This window comes from Glycine max, chromosome 11, assembly GCF_000004515.6.
Source record: "Glycine max cultivar Williams 82 chromosome 11, Glycine_max_v4.0, whole genome shotgun sequence".
Classification (NCBI taxonomy): domain Eukaryota; kingdom Viridiplantae; phylum Streptophyta; class Magnoliopsida; order Fabales; family Fabaceae; genus Glycine; species Glycine max.
Genome location: NC_038247.2, coordinates 36739197 through 36760412, shown reverse-complemented (window position 1 = coordinate 36760412; position 21216 = coordinate 36739197). Strand labels below are relative to the sequence as shown.

At 30.8% G+C, this 21216-nt stretch overlaps 2 protein-coding genes across 5 annotated transcripts; one reads left to right on the top strand and one right to left on the bottom strand.

Moving 5' to 3' along the window:
• Nucleotides 1–1620: 1620 nt before the first annotated feature.
• LOC100794418 (protein NRT1/ PTR FAMILY 5.6) lies at nucleotides 1621–5922 on the top strand. Of its 2 annotated transcripts, none has more exons than XM_041006889.1 (4): nucleotides 1621–2111; nucleotides 2500–2717; nucleotides 3753–4300; nucleotides 4855–5922. In XM_041006889.1, the coding sequence occupies exons 1-4, from the start codon at nucleotides 1994–1996 to the stop codon at nucleotides 5705–5707; spliced, it is 1737 nt and encodes a 578-aa protein (XP_040862823.1). In that variant the 5' UTR covers nucleotides 1621–1993; the 3' UTR covers nucleotides 5708–5922. The 2 variants fall into 2 exon arrangements, with proteins under 2 accessions (XP_040862823.1, XP_006591362.2); XM_006591299.3 differs by having other exon boundaries at nucleotides 1623–2141.
• Nucleotides 5923–14585: 8663 nt separating this feature from the next.
• Nucleotides 14586–19681, bottom strand: LOC100793901 (protein DA1-related 2). 3 transcript variants are annotated; one of them, XM_014764225.3, is made up of 12 exons: nucleotides 19433–19681; nucleotides 18723–18880; nucleotides 17699–17786; nucleotides 17559–17616; nucleotides 17036–17174; nucleotides 16738–16821; nucleotides 16201–16320; nucleotides 15876–16088; nucleotides 15731–15793; nucleotides 15511–15626; nucleotides 15218–15276; nucleotides 14586–15118 (listed from the first exon to the last, which is right to left on the bottom strand). In XM_014764225.3, exons 1-12 carry the CDS (start codon nucleotides 19479–19481, stop codon nucleotides 14793–14795), a joined length of 1473 nt encoding a protein of 490 aa, XP_014619711.1. In that variant the 5' UTR covers nucleotides 19482–19681; the 3' UTR covers nucleotides 14586–14792. The 3 variants fall into 3 exon arrangements, with proteins under 3 accessions (XP_014619711.1, XP_006591361.1, XP_040862828.1); XM_006591298.4 differs by having other exon boundaries at nucleotides 17502–17616; nucleotides 19433–19679; XM_041006894.1 differs by lacking the exon at nucleotides 19433–19681 and adding an exon at nucleotides 19232–19394 and having other exon boundaries at nucleotides 17502–17616.
• Nucleotides 19682–21216: the final 1535 nt, after the last annotated feature.

Genomic DNA, 21216 nt, shown 5'->3' with positions numbered 1-21216 from the left:
CAAAGAAAATGGAGATTATATAATTGTGTGTGGTTTTTAAGAATAAAATATCAAGAAAGAAATTGTAATTTACAGATACGATTATTGGAATAAAATAAACACAAAAATATGTATACCAAAATTCTCTATTTCTTTTATATATTTATTGATAACTGATAATTAATTTGTGTATATATTGATTGAATTCAACATTTGATTTGGTATATTACTTGAAATTTCCTTTTATTTAACATGAAAATTTACAAAACAGATAGATTTAGCAACCAAATTTTGTCACTGAAAAAATCAGTCGCAAATAGATACTGATTTAGCGACCGCGAGACTTTTGGTGCTTAGCTTTTAGTTTTGCAACCGCTTTATCTGTTGCTAAGTCTTTAAGTCTATAATCCGTCGCTAATCCGTCGCAGATATGTTTCCGGATGTAATTGATAAATTTGCCACTGACTATATCAGTCTCTAAAATATATAAGATTTTGCGACTGATTAATCGGTCTCTAAAGTGGGTGAGAATGAAACAATCAAAATCTTTCATCATTTTAATTGCATTTTTAGCTTCAACTTTTTAATTCTTGGAGAATTTTTTATTTGACACATTTTATCCTCAACTTCAAAGAAATTTGTAAATTTTATCTTGTCATTTATCCATGAATAAACACAAAAGTTGAGCATAAAATTTGATCAAAAAATAAAAAGTTAGGAGTAAAATTCACCAAAACACAAAAAAAATTAGGCGAAAATTTTGTCAATAAAATAAAAAATTATGGATAAAAAGTGCAATTACGTTAAGAGTAAAATGAAAAAAGATAAAATTCGTAAGTCTCTTAAAAATTGAGGATAAAATAAATCAAATTAATTTATTGGACATAAAATTTGATAAAAAAAAATAGGAGTAAAAAGTACAATTAAATCTTTTTTATATTATTGTCTTGACTTTTAAGAAGACACAAAAAGTATAATCTAATTAAAAAAAGATTACATAAATTAAAGAAGGTTATCGGTTCAAATTCTCCATCAATCACTTTTGCATCATTTTCTAAATCATTTTTTAAGAAGGCTGAAATAATATCTAATTAAAAAAAGATTAAAATTGTACATTTTCAAATTGAAAGATCAAAATTGCAAAGACTTAATATGTAATGTGATTTTGGTTTCTGGTAAGTTAACATTTTTTTAATTTTAATTTATGTAAGTTTTTTTTATTATTTTTAGTTCTTGTGATTAAGTTTGTATTTTTAAAATTTTGGTCCTTGTAATTTGTTTTGATGAGTTCTAGTTTTTATAAATTTGTATTTTTTTAAATTTTATATAATTCCTTTAATAAAATTCTACTTTTTTATTTTTAATCTTTATAAGTTTAGGCTTACAAAGATTAAAATTTTAAAAACATAGTTAGAGGAATTAAAATTAAAAAAAATGCAAATTTATAGAGACTACAAATGAATAAAATAAATTAGAAGGATAATAATTGAAGAAACACAAATTTATAGAGACTAAAAATAAATAAAAAAACTTACAAATATCAAAATTAAAAAATATTAACTTATAGGAACAAAAATATATTTAAACAAATTGTAAATTAAAAGTTACATTGGGACCAAAAATGCGTTGTTTTTTCGCTTGTATATAAGTCATGCTTGTATAGCCTATATATGATTGGTTAAGAAATTGCGCTTGAGAGATTTATTTGTGTGAAATAATGATATATTGAAATCATAAATTAGCCCGTAAAATTCTCAGTGAGAAATTAAGTAATTAACCATAATCGTAATGTTTGCAACGCCCTATTATCTTTCACTAGCATGCTCTGGTTCTATTCCAACAAGTTAACAAAGCATAACAAACTGATGTAGCAATTAATTCTCTTCGCTATTTACATTTTAAATGTTACTTATAATGAGGCCACACTAACAATAGATTTCATCCACCCATTTCATTTGTCTATGTGACACACCATCAAAAGGTGAATAGCCTATTACACCTTCAATTTGTAAACATGGAGCAGGAAATGGAGAAGAGAAAGGGAGGTAGAATTGAAGAAAGTGATGAAGAGAAATGGGTGCATGATGCATCTGTGGATTACAAGGAAAGAGTCCCTCTCCGTGCTTCCACAGGTGTATGGAAAGCTTCACTTTTTGTCCTTGGTAACATAATTGTTTACTAGTTCTCTCTCTATATTATCGTCATTTTATTTCAATTCAAGTTTCCAACAACAACAAAAAACATGTCATTTCGTTTCATCAATTGGTTCATATATAGTTCATTTTTAACCTTTATTCATTCTCATAAAACAATTGAAATATGTTTAAGCATGCCAATTAACAAGTAACAAACTCTTGGGAACTTAATTGGAAGGTTTATATTATTATTGACTAGTGGCACTAGCCACACAAACAATTCAAGGGTCAAGTTTAGAAACCTGTTGTTAACAATAACAAAAAATATGAGAAAATGTGTTTAATATGAGCATAACTTGGTGATTCTATTTCAATTTTTGAGCAGCAATTGCACTTAGTGAAAGGATAACCTACTTTGGGATATCAAGTAATCTTATCATGTATCTGACTCGAGTGATGCATGAAGACCTAAAAACAGCAACCAATAATGTAAACTGCTGGAAAGGAGCAACAACCTTGTTGCCTCTGATTGGGGGATTTCTTGGTGATGCCTACATCGGTCGATTTCGTATGGTCTTCTTTTCTTCCCTCGTATACTTCAAGGTATATTCATTTTTCTTTTTGTAATGTACTCCATATGTTTTTACATGCAACTTACTAACGAGTTCTTTTACACTTCATATATCCTGTCATTGATCAATTTGACATATCTCAGTGCATAACAAATTTCACTTTCTTTGTTTATATACATGAAATGCAAGCTCTTATTTCGTATCTTGAATATAAGTGAAGAAAAAATCAAATATGTTACTGCAAAATATAAATAAATTAAATCTTAATTAACTTCATCCTATTATTTAATAAAATAACTAATTGTAATTTTAGTTCTTCTTTATACCTGATTTTGGTTCTCATTTTTTCACCAGTCCTCGCATTTTAAAAATTTATATTTTTTATCAATATTTAATTTTGTATATGTGTTATTTATTATTTTAATAATTAAATTATTTCTTAATGATAACTTAAATGAATTTGTTAAATATAAAATTTAATTGGATTAAAATAAAATAATTAAAAAATATGTAAAATTGTCATTTAGACTAAAATTATGAATTTTATGAAAAGAGTAAACTAAAAAAAAAACAAACTCATAGATCAAAATCACATATTAAAAATTAAAAGAGAACTAAAATTATAATTTTAAAAAAAAACTTAAAATGCTATTGATATCAAATTTCTAAAATGTTAAAAAAATATTTTTTTTCCGATATGATTAATAGAATTAAGGCTTAAATTTTTTTTTTTAGTATAATTTAGTATTTTTTTATTTTTGCAAAATTATTTTTTATTTTTAATTATTGTAAAAAAAAATTGTCCTTATGACATTTAGATAAAGGAATTTCACTATTTAATGCGCTATATGAACAAAAAAACAAAATAAATATAACTTGGAATGATTAAAATTAAAAAAATTACCCAAATAAAAAAAATACTAAATTAGAAGGAATAAAAATATATTTAAATCTAAAATTAATTATGTTTATTAGTTAACATGATTTTTTTTTTCTAAAATTCGAGACAGGAAAGAATATATTGTTGCCATGGAAAATAAGCCCCATTTCTTGTTGTGTCAAGCAGGGATTAAGCATGTTGACCGTGTCTCAATTCATCCCAAATCTAAAGCCATGCCACAATGATATATGCGACCGACCAAGCAAGGCTCATAAATTGGTTTTCTTTCTTGCCCTTTACAGTATCGCCTTGGGTACTGGAGGATTCAGACCGTGCTTAGAAAGCTTTGGAGCAGATCAATTTGATGATGACCACTTTGATGAACGAAAGAAGAAGATGTCTTTCTTCAACTGGTGGAGCTTTACACTCAGTGTTTCTTCGATGCTAGCGACAACAGTTGTTGTTTATGTTCAGGACTTCGTTAGCTGGGGAGATGCTTGTCTCATCCTCACTATGTTCATGGCTCTCACTAGCATTGCTTTCTATGCGGGGATACCTTTTTACAGGTACAGAATGAAGCCAAAAGGAAACCCTTTCATGCCAATTCTCCAAGTCCTAATTGCAGCCATAAGGAAAAGGAATCTATCTTGTCCATCAAATCCTGCTTTATTATATGAAGTCCCAATGTCAGAGAATTCCCAAGGAAGGCTTCTAAGCCATACTAGAAGGCTCAGGTACATTACGTACCTTGTTAGAAATACATGCATAGAACATCTTATAATTCTGAATGATATTATTTTTTTTTATCGATAAATTTAATTAATGATTAATATAATTAAATTTTGTTAATAGAAAAAATTAAATTCATAATTTTTTTTCTTTTTTTCTTGTTTCTTAATCATCTAATTAACTTTATATTTTCTTTGAATGATATTATTAATTAGTTTATTCCTATCATTTATATAATATTTTTTTTAGATTAAAGAGAGTAAAACCTAATTAAGTAAAATCTTTGACAAGAACCCATTAGGGTTGCCTTAATGGTGGGGATTTTGAGTACTATGGATAAGTTCCTTGGTTCTAATCACGTTGTTACTTTGTACACCAAAAAAGGTAAGAATGTGGACACCATCGACAAAATTATGTCAATTAATTTATTAATAGGGTAGTGTATAATATTGTGTTCGCTAATAGATGAAATAGTTGACGTGTTGAACATACCTATTAAAATTCATTAAAATTAATAGTAGTAGCCAGAGTAGTACTAATTAATTTAATTAATGAATAGGTTTCTTGACAAGGCTGCAATAGTTGAAGAGAAGTATACTGAACAGAAAGTCAGTCCATGGCGATTAGCAACAGTGACAAGAGTGGAGGAGACAAAGCTTATTCTAAACGTATTTCCCATATGGCTAACTTCATTAATGACTGGTGTATGCATAGCAAATGGCTCCACACTCTTTGTCAAACAAGCAGCTGCTATGAACTTAAAGATAAACAACAACTTCAAAATCCCACCAGCTTCTATGGCGTCCGTTTCTTCTATTTCCATCATAATATCTGTCCCAATATATGATAGGATTATTGTTCCAAATCTAAGGAAAGTCACAGGTAACGAAAGAGGCATCAGCATCCTTAGGAGGATTGGCATTGGCTTAGCATTCTCAGTCATAGTCATGGTTGTTGCTGCCTTCGTAGAAAATATGAGATTAAGAATGTCTGGTCATGAGAATTTGATGAGTGTGATGTGGTTGATACCCCAATACTTGATCCTTGGCATTGGAAATTCATTTTATTCAATTGGTTTGCAAGAGTTTTTCTATGATCAAGTTCCTGACTCAATGAGAAGCTTAGGAATGGCTTTGTATCTTAGTGTGCTTGGAATAGGATTCTTCTTAAGCAGCTTTCTAATAATAGTTGTGGACCATGTCACAGCAGGGAAGAATGGCAAAAGTTGGATTGCCGAGGATGTAAATTCAAGTCGTCTAGATAAGTTTTATTGGATGTTGGCTGTCATCAATGCTTTAAATTTCTGTCTCTTCCTATTCTTGACAAAGAGGCACACTTATAAGACCGTACAGAGGAAAGCTACGGAAATAGATGATGGTTGTCACAGTGATGGGGTGGATACAGTGGCATGATGAGAGTGACTGATGAGTACGCTTGCTATATTTTCTGCTTAATCAAACATGTAATATGTTGTTCTTGTAGTATTTTCTAAAGTTTGGATTGCTAAGTTTACATTGTGGGAGATTACTCTTGGCTTGCTATATATTTTTTTTGGAGTGTATCTCGATTAGAAACACAATGGAAACAAGTTTCCCCTGAATTGGAAAATTATTATTGTGATTTACTATTTTTAAGTTTCCTTTAAAGGATATTGATTAAAACAATTATTAATGATTAAACACTTAATTTAATAAATAATTAACTTGATAAGGGTCTGTTCTTGAATACAAGGTATAGGTATTTTTAGGAGTTAGGTTTTTTTGCTTGAAAATATATATAGAACTTGTTTTAGTAGAAAAATTCTCAAAAACTGTCAAAAGAACTTTAATTTTATCCTTATATATATCCAAACATGCTCTAAATATAAATGAGGTGAGAATAAAAAAAAAATTTAACTAAAATCATCATACATATCCACAACACAAGGTTCAACATCAAAATACACATACAAAAGCAAAAATGCACAAGAAAATAGAAAAAGTATAAAATCATTGGCGAGTCTTTTTCCTCTTATATATGCATTTTGTTGATGCGTTTGTTTGTGCCTCCCTCAATACCTATTTTATATCCTCATAAACCTCAATGTAATGTTTTTCACAAATCTAACATGATATGAAGATTGTGAGTGATCCATTCAAATATTGACTAAAAAAAAGAATATAAATAAGTAGAATGCAATTGAAGAATGCATAGGGAGGAGATATAAAGATACACGCACAACAATCATATTGATTGTCTGCCTGGGTTTTTGTCTAGCTACCTACGACAGGGTGCTACACACGTATACTCAAAAGGCTTTTGGCTAGGGGAGTGATGTATGGATGGGGAGTAGGTGTGAAATCACTTCAAATAATCGTCAATTCACACCTATAAGGCACCCTCGAACACAAGTGGTCCACAAATTATAGTAGCAACGATGTAATCATGCTAATTAATGCTAATATTACTCATCAACTGCCTCAATAGAGTGCACACGCCCTATAATTTGATGAGTGAATTAAGGAATCCCCTAGACATGGCCAAACTAGCATAATACTCTATTAGATCGATAAGCACAAAAGTGAGTACCAAGTCAAAGGAAGCTAGAGAAGTGCAATATCTCATGAAGCACCAACACCTTTTTGTGATCCTGGAATGACATGCATCTAGACGAAGTCATCTAACTGGAAAGAGTCCAAGATCTCCCTCATCGCCTCATAATGTCCAAATCCCCTCAAAGGCTTCCATTTTCAAGCATAGGGTTTATGTTTAAATGTATGTCGCCTTTGCCTCGCCGCCAACAGATGGAAAGTACTCATACACTTATGCCTGTAAAGAACATTAACATACATATTTATCATAGAACTAAAAACCTAGACTTGTGAAACAAATTATTGTATAAATTTGGTACAATATAAGGGTCATATATTTGTTGAATTGGCGGGTGTCATGCATGTTGACCTCACTTAGTTGTTAGTACATGAAACACAAGGCATCAACACCCATGCATATCGATTGCATATATAGCAAAATCCAAAAAAAAAGGGGGCAAGTAGCAGACTGACACACATGATGAGCTCTTATAGGTAAAGATCCTGTAATAATTTTGTTAAGATTGATCTGTAAGTTTTGAAAGATCAAATACTTCATCAGCTTATTGGAGTTCACATGAGCCACTAACACATGTATCATTTTAATTTTTTAACGTAATGTTAATTATTTTTTTGTTTATATCCCTGATAATTTTTTTAGTCTAACTAATTAGTACTCTTATGACATTAGTTAAAGAACTAAAATGAAAAATTATTTAGTGTGAAAATCATAGGAGAACATAAAAAAAGTTATGAGTGACACAATTTTTACTACTACTCACGTGATCTTTAGCAAAAAAAAATTGTCTAACACTTAATAAAAATATTGTTAAAATTTTTCAACAATATTTAAAAAATGTCATCAAATATGAATAAATGTTACTAATATGTTTTGACGATATTTTATTAAATGTTATGTATAATCTATGCGGCTAAAATCTTTAGCAACATGAAGTATATCCAACATTTGATAAAATGTTACGAAAATATATTAATATTTATTTATATTTGACGATGTTTTTTAAATGTTATTAAAAAATTTAGGAATAATTTTATTAAGTGTTAGACACAAAAATGTTGTTAAAGGTCACATGTGTAATAGTGTTTGTACATCCCAATAAAAATAATTTTTCTTTTAGTTCCTTAACGAATACCCTGAAGACACTGGATAGCATTTGTCTAATTTTTTTAGCATATTGTGATACATTGTTTTCAACAATGAAAAAACTATTTCCCTAAAAAAATGAAGCATTGAAGTGTGTATAGAATGCAAAATGATTATTTAATACAAGGCACAATAAAAATAAAGAGAAATGATTTTACAAAAAAAATTGAAAAATAATAGTAATAAAATTAAGGGTTAATTAAGATTTTAGTAATTCAATTTTTTAATATTATAATTTTTAGTCCCTTAATTTTTTTTATAACTTTTAATTCTTCGCTAATTTTTAGTCAAGATTTTTAGTCCCTTCTAATAGTTTTTGTCCATTTTAAGTCCTCCGTTTATTTTTTATTGATTAAAATTAAGCCTTGTTTTGACAATTTTTAGTCCCTTGTTTATTTATATTTGGAACTAATTTTTAATAACAAAAATAAATAAGGGACTAAAAATAGACAAAAACTTTTAAGAGGATTAAAAATTCTAAATCAAAAAATTAATGGAGGACTAAAAGTTGTCAAAAAAATTGAGGAACTAAAAATTGAAATCTAAAAAAGTTGAGGGATTAAAAACTTAATTAACATTAAGATTAATTTCATAAAATTATTACATTTTTTATTTTTTTATCTGTGTAATAAAAAATCAAGAACAACTCATTATGAGTACTCTTACACGCCCTCTTTGTTATCTCCTTAGAAAGCATATCAATTCATATAAGTAATGATAAACAATAAGATTGAAGAAAAACTTATAGATTTTAAGCAATAGAATGAAGAATTTATAGGAACAGTTCAACTTGATTTTTACGCAACCTTTGCGCTAAGCGTTATTGCCACGCTTAGCGAGTATGACAATAATCTCGCGCTTAGCGCGTGACTCACGCTAAACGCAACTTCACAATCCAGACTTCTCCATACTTTCTAGCGTTAAACGTGTTTTGCCCACTAAGAGACTGAGTTACGCTAAGCACTTAAGATGTGCTGAATGAGTAGCTTCATATCTTCAATTTTGCTTCTTTGGGCTTTACTTCGCTATTCTTAGCTAATTATTCACCAAGCACTATAAATCCACAAACTATGAAAAGAAAGAAATATGAGAGAAAAATTAACAATTCATACATAATTTAGTCTCAAAATATACATATACATAGCAATTATCAATGACTTGATTTTCCTCCTAATCCCTTAGAAAGTTAAACCAACTTACTTGCTTTAATAGTAAAGATGCATAAATAAGACTAACCGACACCATTCCATCCCTAGGGTTACTTAGAAGTTCCTTATAGTTCATAGTGTAAAAACATTTTCCAATAATTAAAACATCATAACATACATGTATATGGGTGGTCAAACCATAAACATAAAAATAAATCAATAATATTGAAATAACATTAAATGGATAGTGGAGATTATTACATAACAAAGTTGTTGATATCCAAGCCCCCAAAAATGGGTAAGTTAGCCTCTCATATACATACGAGACCTAAAACAAAAAGAAGAAACAAAGAAAATGGAGAACAGAGAAGAAAAACCCCCAAAGTGGTTTTCAGACTCCAGAAAATGCCCTAAGGTGATCTCTCTTTGTCCAATGGAGCAGTGCCCTTTTAAACCCCTCAAAATATTGCACTGTCATTTTTTCAAAAAGACCTTGCATGCTAAGCCTGGATGTGTACGTTGAGTGCACATGCACAGTTCAATTAACTTTAGTGGCAGCACGCTAAGCCTGGGTGTGTGCATTGAGCACACGAGCACATTACAGCTGGCTTGAAGAACCACTCGATGCTTGCAAATGTTTTTCCAAGTTGGCTTCTCGCATTGAGCGCGCACAAGCACTAAGCAAGTTGTTTCAGTTCTTCAACATCATCCAGTCCATTATTGTTGTACCAAAGCTCTACAAAATAAAGCTAAAACTATAAAATTCACTAACATTAACTTCCTTAAGCTAAAAATCCAAAAGAACCTAAATTCCTATCTTTTTGGATCAAATGGAGCATTAAAAAGAGAAAAAAAAAAAGATAATTGCTATGTGATTTAAGCAACAAAAAGAAGTTTGCATAACAATTATTAAACTCCCCCAAATTTAAAGTTTTGTTTATCCTCAAGAAAAAGTAAACTAAACACTAACACTAAACTAAATTAGATTAATAACAACATCAAGGATTAAAACTCAATCACAAAATCTTAGATAAAAGCATGCATGATGACACACCTCATGGGACACCGTTAGACTCCATTGATTATACTTTTGATTGTGTATCTTTAACAGTCGTCATTGTAAAAATTTGTACCCTCAACAGTTTAGGAGACATGAGAGTTACCCTCAAGGTAGTCAAGTTGAATTCGATCTCTAATGATTACATTGTTATTTTTAGGATATTCATTCGTGAGAGTTTTAATTTCAGGATCCTACAGGGACTATTGATACCACTATGAAATAGACAATCATAGAAGGTCAACATTTTAGCCCATATATGATAGACATTCACGTTAGTTCTGTCTTAGTTTTGTGAGAGGTAAGTTTCTTACTCTTGTTAATTTATTACTTGTTGTGTTGTATAGAGCTTATTTTTCTTATGGAACTGAATTATATACTCTATAGGCGGTTGTGTTTTGACCCTTTCCTCATCTCTCCAAATGTTATTTGAATACTGCACTGCACAATGTTATCAAGGTAATGTTTTTGCATGTTAGGTTACCAATAATTTTGGTATTCACAAATTAGCATTGTATACTCATATGTTGTTAATATGTGACACAAGTATTTTCAAAGGAAAACTGACCTCGTGTTAAGAAGCATGTATTTCATGCGTGCAACATGTCATGAAGTGTGATAAATAATGCTCCAACAATATGTTCTAGCAATATATTTCCCATTTGTTTGTTTTGTATGGTCCAAAAACTATGTTTGTTTTAGGAATTTCATGTATAGTATTTTTTATTGTATAACAATAAAATTAGTACTGTGGAATTCATCAACATGAAAATAATGGGAGTGAACTATTGTTCGTATCAAATAACATCATTTTGATGAGCAGAACAATGCACATAATATATTGTTCGTACGAAATAATCTCATATTCATATTAAAAATATTATAAAAAACCATTAGGAAACTATTCAAGTGCATAACATGATTTTTTTTATGTTTCCAAACACCTTTTTCAAGATTTTTTAAATCGAGTCAAGATGTGAAACTTATGTCATTAGATTAACTTACATGAAAACTATCTAACTTAACTATTTTTTGAACCATAAATATTAAAAAGAAATACAAAAGTCACCCCACGAATAATTATTCTTACAATTAGTAAATTAGTTGCATCATTATATATTACAAATTATATTAATTAATTATATTATTCAAATAAAATAATTAAATATTATTACCAATTACTTAAAAATTACAAAATAAAAATAATGAAAAAAAATCATTCAGAATTTGGGTTTGGGGTTCCAAATTCAAAATAAGGGTCTGCAAAAAGTAAAACAAAAAGGTGTGAATTCAGGGCACATAAGAAATTTCAATTTATTTGTTTATAAAAATCAAATGCAAGCTCTGATATACAGTGGCGGATCAACTTGACAAAAAATTGTTTAAGGGAACAAATTATAATTATGATTATATCATATAAATTAAATGTAATTGTTTTTATAACATAATTTATTGTAGATGATGTTAGGTATTTAATTGTATTATTCAAATATTAACTATTTTTAATCATTTGCCTTTTATATTATGAAAATATTTGTTTTTCTACTATATTAATGGCACTTATAGTTTTTACGATTATTATACCTTTATTTGTTATTGAAAAAAAAAATTAAATGTAATATAAATCAATTCTTTTACAAAAAAAAAAGAAATTTGAATGAGGATATATAAAATAATTAATTTTTTTTCTACTAATTTTTAAATAAATCTAAGAAAATAATCATTTTTTCCAAATTGATAACACAATTTTGTAGAAATTTTTGTAAAAAACAAAATAGAAAGATCTCAAAATTCATGAAAAAATATCATAAAAAGTCCACAAAGAAATTCAATTCATTGTTTTTCGTTGGCAATAAAATAATATAAAATACATAGTAATAAATAATAATGAATTTAAAAAAATATTAAAAAATAGTTTTATATTATAAAAAGACAATTAATCAGTGAAATAGTTAACTTATAAAAAGTGTTGTTAAATCGATTATAATAACTTTCAGAAGAAAAAAATCAATTATAATAACCAATATTATAAAATCAAGAACATAGAATGCAATATTTATACCTTTTCAATAACTTAAAACCATTAATAACTAAAGTACAAATTTGTTTATATATATATATATATATATATATATATATATATATATATATATATATATTAATTTCGAAATCAATTAAATATAAGTAGAAAGAAAAATATACTAGTTCAAAATTTAAAATTAAAAATAATTATACCAAATTTAATAAAACTATCTCTAAAGTACGTAGTATTTTTCATATTTAATGGAGATTTTATTTTCAGTAACCACATTGTTGATATCAAGTTTTAATATAAAGGACATATTTAAAAAATGTTTATTTTTTAATAAGATTAATAAAATTAATTTATATTTTTCATTGGAATCGAAAATAATACATTGTTGTCATGCATGGAAAATAAGTCGTATTTCTTGTTGTGTCAAGCCTGGGATTAAGCATGTTGACCATGTCTCAATTCATCCCAAGTCTAAAACCATGCAACAATAATGAGATATGTCATCGACCAAGGAAAGTCCATGAAGTGGTTTCTTCCTTGCTATCTACAGTATCGCCTTGGGAACTGGAGGATTCAAACCGTGCTTAGAAAGCTTTGGAGCAGATCAATTTGATGATGACCACTTTGAAGAAAGAAAGAAGATGTCTTTCTTCAACTGGTGGACCTTTACACTCAGCGTTGCATGGCTGCTAGGGACAACAGTGGTTGTTTATGGCTGAGAGATCTGAATTCAAAACGTGAATGGGGGTGTGGATAGTAAATAGCTAGGGATCTACAAAATGTATCCTGCACAATTGAATACTACACCTCCCTAAATGTATCCTGCACCTCCCATTTTTTTAGAAACCCTAACATACCCCTTTTATCTTCTTCCTCAATTTCCTTTCTTCCTCTTCTTTCTCCGCAGTCCCAGCTTCTTCCAGTTCTCCTCTTCTTCCCACAACGCAAGTCTAGACCTTTTTTTTGTTTTTCTCTTCTTCTCCAACTCTTCTTCCCACAGCCATCGGAGGTACAAAGCAAGTCCAACTTGACGTCGTAGAAGTCCTTCTCATTCTCCAACTCTCCACTTTGCATGTACCTTTTAATGTATTTACATTCTCATTGTGGACCTGTTTCCAGAATAGGCTTTCTATAAGGGAATAAATTTTCTTTCGAAATGGTTATTCCAAAAGGAAAATCTTATGAAAACCTTTTTCGTAAACAAAAATAGTGTTATCTGGAACAATCATTCCAAAAGGTACAAAATGTACTTCCAAAAAGGCTATTCTGGATTGCAATTTTTTCTTCTGGAATGGTCCTTCCATAAACCAAAATCGTACTTTCCAAAATGACCTTTCCAAAAGATGCAAAATACACTTTTGGAAATGCTACTTCAGATTGTAGTTGTAGCTTTCAAAATGGGCTTTTCGTAAGCCCGATACTGATTTCTGGAACCCGTTTTCCAGAATATATAAAATACATTTCTAGAAAGGATGTTTTGGATTAACAAATTTGCTTCCGGAATAGTCTTAAGCTAAAGTACTTCTAGAACAACCATTTTGGAAGTTTTTTTAGCTTTCAGAAAGGTCATTCCATAAGGTTTTTTTGCTTATGGAAAACTCATTTTAGTAGGGTTTTTTGCTTATGGAAAGGTCATTATGGAATGTGACCTCATCCACCCCGAAACCCACCCTCACCGAAACTCACCTTCACCAGAACCCAACCCCAACCCCACCAGAAACCAACCTCAACCACACTAGAAAGGAAGAAGCTGACCTTCAATGACAAAGGAGCACAGGAACGAGGATGCACGGTTTCGAGACGAAGGAGGAAGGGAGAAGCCTTCACGAGTGGGTTGGGGAAGGTGATGTTAATTCATTAAGGGTAATAAAATAATTTCAAACATAATAGGAGGATACAGGATGCCTAACTCCATGCAAAAAGTGCCCTAACTAACAAGAAGAAAAAAGGAACCTATGGGCAATTGCTTTATACACCCCATTTTTATTTGGTGCACTACCAAAATGGCAAATATCCCCCATTTTATCCTTCATCTTCCAAGCAAAAGCCTTAATTGTCTCTCCCCAAAACCTCCGCCCAACACCATCGCCGCACCCAAATGCCACCACCCAACGCCACCTTCACACGGCACCAAATTGTGAATAAGTATGTTGGAAACTAAAGTATGCATCAGAAAATATATATTGGAATTTTTTATTTTCTTATCTAAAATGCATATAAAAATGAAATAAAAAAATGATGTTAAAATTTAACATGTTGAGTTTCCATTCCTACTAATGTAATTATTGGCTTATTGCTGCTTGCAAGGGGCATCATAAATAATTCCATCTCATAAATTAAAACAAGGCATGCATAATATTATTCAACTATTGGACATGGACATCCATACATATATAGGAACACCACATTCCCCCTGGGGAATGAAATAACAGGAGGAAATAGCAGTCCAACCTTGTCTCTCATATTTGTACCAATCCAACATCAAACACTAGACTCCAAACTCCTATGACAACTTGTCCTTATTACAGTGGGAAATTACCAGTCAAACGAATATGCTCCAAAGTGCAACGTAAACCATATTTATTCACAGCTTGATTGGCTGCTCTGAATCCACCACCATAAGCTGGGGAAGAATCATTGGCAATCTGGTTCATGAAAAACTCACCCAATTTATTTTCAACAAGAGATTTCACACCTTTCTTTGATGAGTTAGAGTAAGAGGAGGAAGAAGCTGATGATGATGTTGAGGGCGTGGTTCTAGCACATGACATGACTTCTGCATCAAGCCACATGTAAGAAAGAACTTGACAAATACCTTCCTCTACTTCAAGACTAAGGTTTTGGTAACCTGCTTAATTGGTTCAAGGCAAAGTGAGATTAAAAAATAAAAAAATCATGTGATACTCAGAAGTTGAATACCAAGATAAGATCAACATTATTATATAACCTTTGAGGCGTAACCAAGCATGCATCAACTCATGTGCAAGTATAGCACCTGTGAGTAACCTGCATCCAGTAAAAAAATAACAAAAAATTTATTATAAAGTTTGGATCAACATTATCACAAGCATAAAGTAGCATTGTCTATCATTGGGTTTGGCCATTGATAGACAATGTTACTTTATGTGAATTCAATTGTATTTAAATGTTACTTAAATGTAGCATAAAGTTTGGATCAACATTATCACAAGCCTACTTGTTATATTTATATGAATTCAATTGTATTTAAATGTTACTTACCTTGGAAGACCATAGAGAACAAGAATAGCTGTAACTTCACATTTTCTAGGCAGCCTTTGAGCTTGAGATCTCATGCTTATTAATCGATGGCCTCCAATTCTTGGCCATCTATATACCTGAAACAACAGAAGATCATAAATTAGTGGAAATACCTGACAGATAATTTATAACTTGGTTCATGAAGGCTTCATAAAACAAGAAAAAAAATTAAATAACTTACACTTGTGACAGTTTGCTCTTCTGAAAGGCATAAGCCCCTTGTTTCTGGTAAGTGATGGAAGCCCTGGCAAAAGCCAATGAAGAGTAAGAGGAATTGAATTAATTCTATGACTGAAGGAAAATGAAAGAGTGGTTGGTTTCATTACATTCTTCTCCCCAACAATGGCTTCATTAAGTGCTTCTCTCCCAACGAGAAGCATTGGTACTTGTTGATCAATTTTCATGTTCATTCCTTCATAATAGTCTCTGATGGAATGATAAAGGGGTTGACATTCACCAGTGTCTGTTATAGCAGATTCCATGCACTCAAAACACAAAATCCTTCCATCTTCCAATCTATAGTATCTTTCACCCCGCGACTTCAAGGAGAAGATAATTTAAAAAGAAAATAAAAGATCAGAAAATGGAGGAACATATAGCAAAATATTATTTCCCTGGTGTGAAAAATTAATAATTATATCATGTTAATACCTCTAATCTTTCACAACTACAGCACCGAGCTGTATTATCATATTCATGAGATGGGCAATACTTTTGGTTCCAATAGGGGTGGCATCTATATTCAATCAAACCAGCAGCATTTATTGGTATCTGAAAGTGAAAGACAATCACAAGTGTTAATCTTGATTTTCATCTACTGTAAAAAGATTACAAACCAATAGTAGTAGACACATAGGAGAAGTCTTCTGATAAATAAACAAAATTATCAATGGAAATCACTTATATCATGTCATCTGATTAATTAATGTAAAAAAATAGATATAAAACAGAATTTCCACAATCTTTTATTTATTCATAAATGAATAGGGTATAGTGATATTAATGATGACTGTAATTTATAATTATTTGAAATGTCATACCGTCATTATAAACTAACTAGTGTAACTGTCACTTATAACTATAAGGTATATGAAATTCACTGAAATTTAATGACCTTATTGAAGAAAACTAAAAGTAACAAAAGCAGAACAATGTGAATAAGCAAAGACAGTGGCAGACTAATCTTACATATTGATGGCAAACTTCACATTTAGGGTGTGTCAATTCCTTAAAACAGGACTTGTGATATGGATGCTTCCCTGACAAAGAAAACTTGGATCAACAGGAAAAAAGGAAGTAAGAGGCAGATAAAAGGAAAGTGTTAAAAGTTAAGATCAATACTTTGCAAGCTTGGATTTGAAAGAGTTAATAACATGAATTTGTTGTGGGAAAAGGAAAATATTGGAGAGAAGTATAATATATGTATGAGTGCATATGTAAAATAGATGATATCAGATTCCTCTTAATCTCAAGAGAATCAAACTACCTCACGCTCAGTAATGGGGTAACGACAAGAGTGACACCGAAAGCAGTCTGGATGAAAATAACTATGGCCAACTCCTAAACAATTGCCATAGAGTATCTCTTGGTTGCACCCTCCACATGTTCTGTTATGCAATGGCACACTGCACATTACCAGTTTTCAATAAGAAATGATTGAGCAGGACCATCACAAATAATGTATTAGCATCATCACAACAATGAAATCAAAACTAATTACACATGTATGCTGAAGTCAACATAGAAATCAAACGTATTTTATAATTTTGTTCTAATTTATGTAACAACACAATGACATACATATATACACAATGCTAGAAAATCTTTATGTGATTTTGAGTAGCAGAAGCCAATTAAAAATTTCAACTATAATGCTATTCATCAAATTGGAAATACTTGATGTATGACCTACATTTATGACTTATAATGTTCAGGAGAGAAAAAAAATTTACCCATATCCCCGGGGATAAAAAGGTACAGGGGCATATGGAGGATGTGCAGATGAGAACCTGCGATCCTGAAGAGCCTTTGCATAATCTTCATCAGTTCCTGTTCGCCATCTATATCCTTGACGATCAAAAAACACCAAAAGTTTAATTAAATCACAATAGCTAGAGAGAAGTTACATTTTTGAAAATTTAGCACTTACCAGTTGGTCTCTTAAAATTTTCGCCTAAAGAAAGTGCAATTGCGTGATCTAGATCCTCTTCCTCCTTCCGAGATCTAGCACGGTCATCCTAATGACATCAGGAATGTCATTCAATACTTCTTCCACAGTAACAGTTACGAACATATGTTGATTAAAAGAACCAAAAAGATCATTGCATATCCAGTTATGAACATATGCTGCATTACTCATCACTACATGATGCAGAACAGCTCATGTTGTAGTGCACAATTAAGATACAAGTCAACATTGCTTAACCAAATCTTTGGAAGGAAAAAGTGTGGGAAAAATTCACTATTTGCTTTAAGCTGTAACCCCTAGTAATGAGAGGATGTCAAATCAACCAAACAAGACAAAAGAAGTCAACTTTCTAGCACTTATAATTGAGTTAGAGTAAACCCCCATTTTGGTCCTTAAAATTGTAAAGGTAGAACATCGTAGGTCCTGACTTTACAAAATTCTCACTTTGATTCCTGACTTTGCAAAAAGTCAAACGTTTAATTCCTTTCCACTTCATTTTCCACATTATTGTTTTACACCAAAAAGGAAAGAATGTGGTTTTACAAGTCAGGAGTAAATTGAGAATTTTTTAAATTTGACGAACGCATACAATTTCAAGGACTAAAATGAGATTTTACTCAATTGTGTTTTTAATTTTTTGGGTGAAAAGTCCCTTAACTAGAAGCCGAGGACTAATCTCTTGATATACTAAGATCAATTTAAGAAGCTGACCTATCAGATACTCAATTGAGTTATGAATGATGACAATTAAATCATCTTGATTTAGCCTAGAAGTAGCGTATTCCGGTGAACTAACTATTCTCCTTTTTTTTAGCAAAACAATAACCATACTTATGAGTGACAGGAAAAACAAGTAACAATAATTATATATATATATATATATATATATATATATATATATATATATATATATATATATATATATATCCTTGAATAGCAGAGTGTTATGAATGGAACAGAACAGAACGTGAATGCTTCTGTTTACCAAGGATCTAGCAGGAGCAGGCCAAACCATGTTTTCCTCAACAGGCTGCTGCAGATGACGACCACCACCCCTTCCTCTACTGGATCCAATGTTGAAAATCTTACCAAACCATTTCATAAAACCAGACTTTCTCTCTGTGTATGAAGAAACAAAGTCCCCTGCTTCCCACCAAAATCGCAAAAAAAAAACGTTCAATTAGAATTTAGAACCGCAACTGCGAACTCATTGTATAAATCAAATTTGGCTTACCAACTTGGTTGTGACTTTATTTGGATAAATTTCTCCATAGGAGAAGAATATAAGAAAGTGAAATGAATCGAGCTAGCTTATACATAAACTGATTTATAGAAGCTCTTTGATTTAACTTCTCCATGAGCTAATTAATAAGAATTCTATCTAAACTGAATTTTAGCTATATCCAAACATTGCCTACGTCTTATTGCATACTTTACATAATCTAGGATCGTATGCAAAGTAAAATGAGAAATTTTGAGAACAACCATCCATACCCATTTAGTGAAATTAGCAACAACCAAAGAAAAAAGGACTAAGAAGTTCAAAAAAGTTTCACGCGGTTAATCTGAACTTTGCAAAATCTATTTTGTCTTCCACGTGATGATGGCAAGTGTTAGGCACATGATGCTCTAGCTTTTGTGTGTGTGTGTGTGTTTTTAACAGAAGGAAGAAGGAGAAGAAGAAAGAGAAAATACCGTATATACAAGGATGAGAAAGATGATTGATATCTGAGGTAGGAGCCATAGGTTATGTATAGATTTTCTGGTTACGTTAGAGGTGGAAGAGGCAAAAGGAAGCACGAAAAATGAAAATGATAGAGACAGAGAGAGAGAAGCAGATGAAAAACAAGTTTCATTAGAGATCGTTAATAGTGGTTGAAAAGGAGGGATAAGAATCTATGAGGAAGTGGCAGAGAGAGATTCTTGGCTTCGAAAGCAATGAAGAGAAAGTAGACAATTGCAGAAAGATATGTTCTTGAAGAATGGGAGAATATTAAGTAACGGTGGATTGTTGAGAATCAAACTGGAATATATCTATAGAGAGAGAGAGAATAACACAAAAGAAAAAAGGGGGTTGTGTTTGCACGCATGGAGTTGAAGACATAGTGCATGAAAGTTTTCTCTTTATGGCTTTCTTGTTGGAACCAATTTGGCGGGTAAGATGACAGAGACAGAGTGAGTTCAAACAGTTTCATTCTTCTCCCCAAATGGTCAACTATTTGTAGGGTCATTTTATGAGCTAGCTCCTAGCTATGTAGATTGCAGAATAATTCCATCATATTCGACTAATCGCCCATCACCAATCAACTTTCACATACTAACATACTTTGAGGAAGTGTATGTAATTTTAGTCAAATTAGAGTTGATGGGATTTTAATATACTTAGAAGTAATACTAATTACTTATAATTAAAGACAAAATAAGTTATGCAAATAATTTACATAGTAATCAACACTTATTATTTATGATAAATTTATTATTTTTTATAATAATTACTTTAAAATCATATTAATGGAGATTTGTGATTGGATAACAAGGTAAAATTATTTTACACCCATAACCATTAATCTCATAATTAAATTTTATCACATGAATTTTTGTATCAGTTTAACTAGATAATAATTTTATGTTTAAGATGGATGAAATTTTAAGTTCATATCACCCGCAAGTTGGAACATCCCTCTAGAAAGTCAACACAAGGTACAAGTCTTGTGTTTGCAAGGCATAATTGTATAAAATGATCTTACAAGGTCAACATGATACAAATGTGCTTGCCCGTAAGGTTTAACACTTGAAGGGTTGTAGCCATCCCACAAGGTTGACCTTTGGAACGTTACCCAACAATACAAATGCTTGCATCCATAAGTCTTAGAACTTGAGAGATTGTGAATCGTCTCTGGAAGGTCAACACATGATACAAGTGTTTGCACTATGAGGCTTAATTGTTAACACTTGAGAAGTTGTGGACCATCCCAAGAGGCCAACCATGGAAAGCTACCTCCAAGGCAAACATGTTTGTCGAACAAAATACGAATCTTAAAATGACATATACCAATCTTGATGATCAATCCCCTCTTACTAACTAACAAATCCCCATAAATTAGTTAAGACTAATGAAAAGACAAAATCTCTAAGGAGGGCTCTTGGTTTGAACAGTTTTCATCACTCATGGTTTGTAGAGGAATCTTCAAAAGCAATTTATAACATTTTAAAAATGTCATAAAATATTTTTTTACTTATAAAAAATATTATGTATGAAACATTTTTTAGTGGTTTGAACCACCAAAAAATTAATCACCAACAAACATAATACATAATAATAAAAATAAAGTCACATCATCATTTAACGATGATATTTTTAGTGGTACTGAAATCTCTTTAGGAGATTGACTTCTCCCAACATATTTTTTCAATAAGCACGAATCAAAGATTAAACTCATAATCATATGTTTAAAAAAATAAGTTATCTATCAATTATA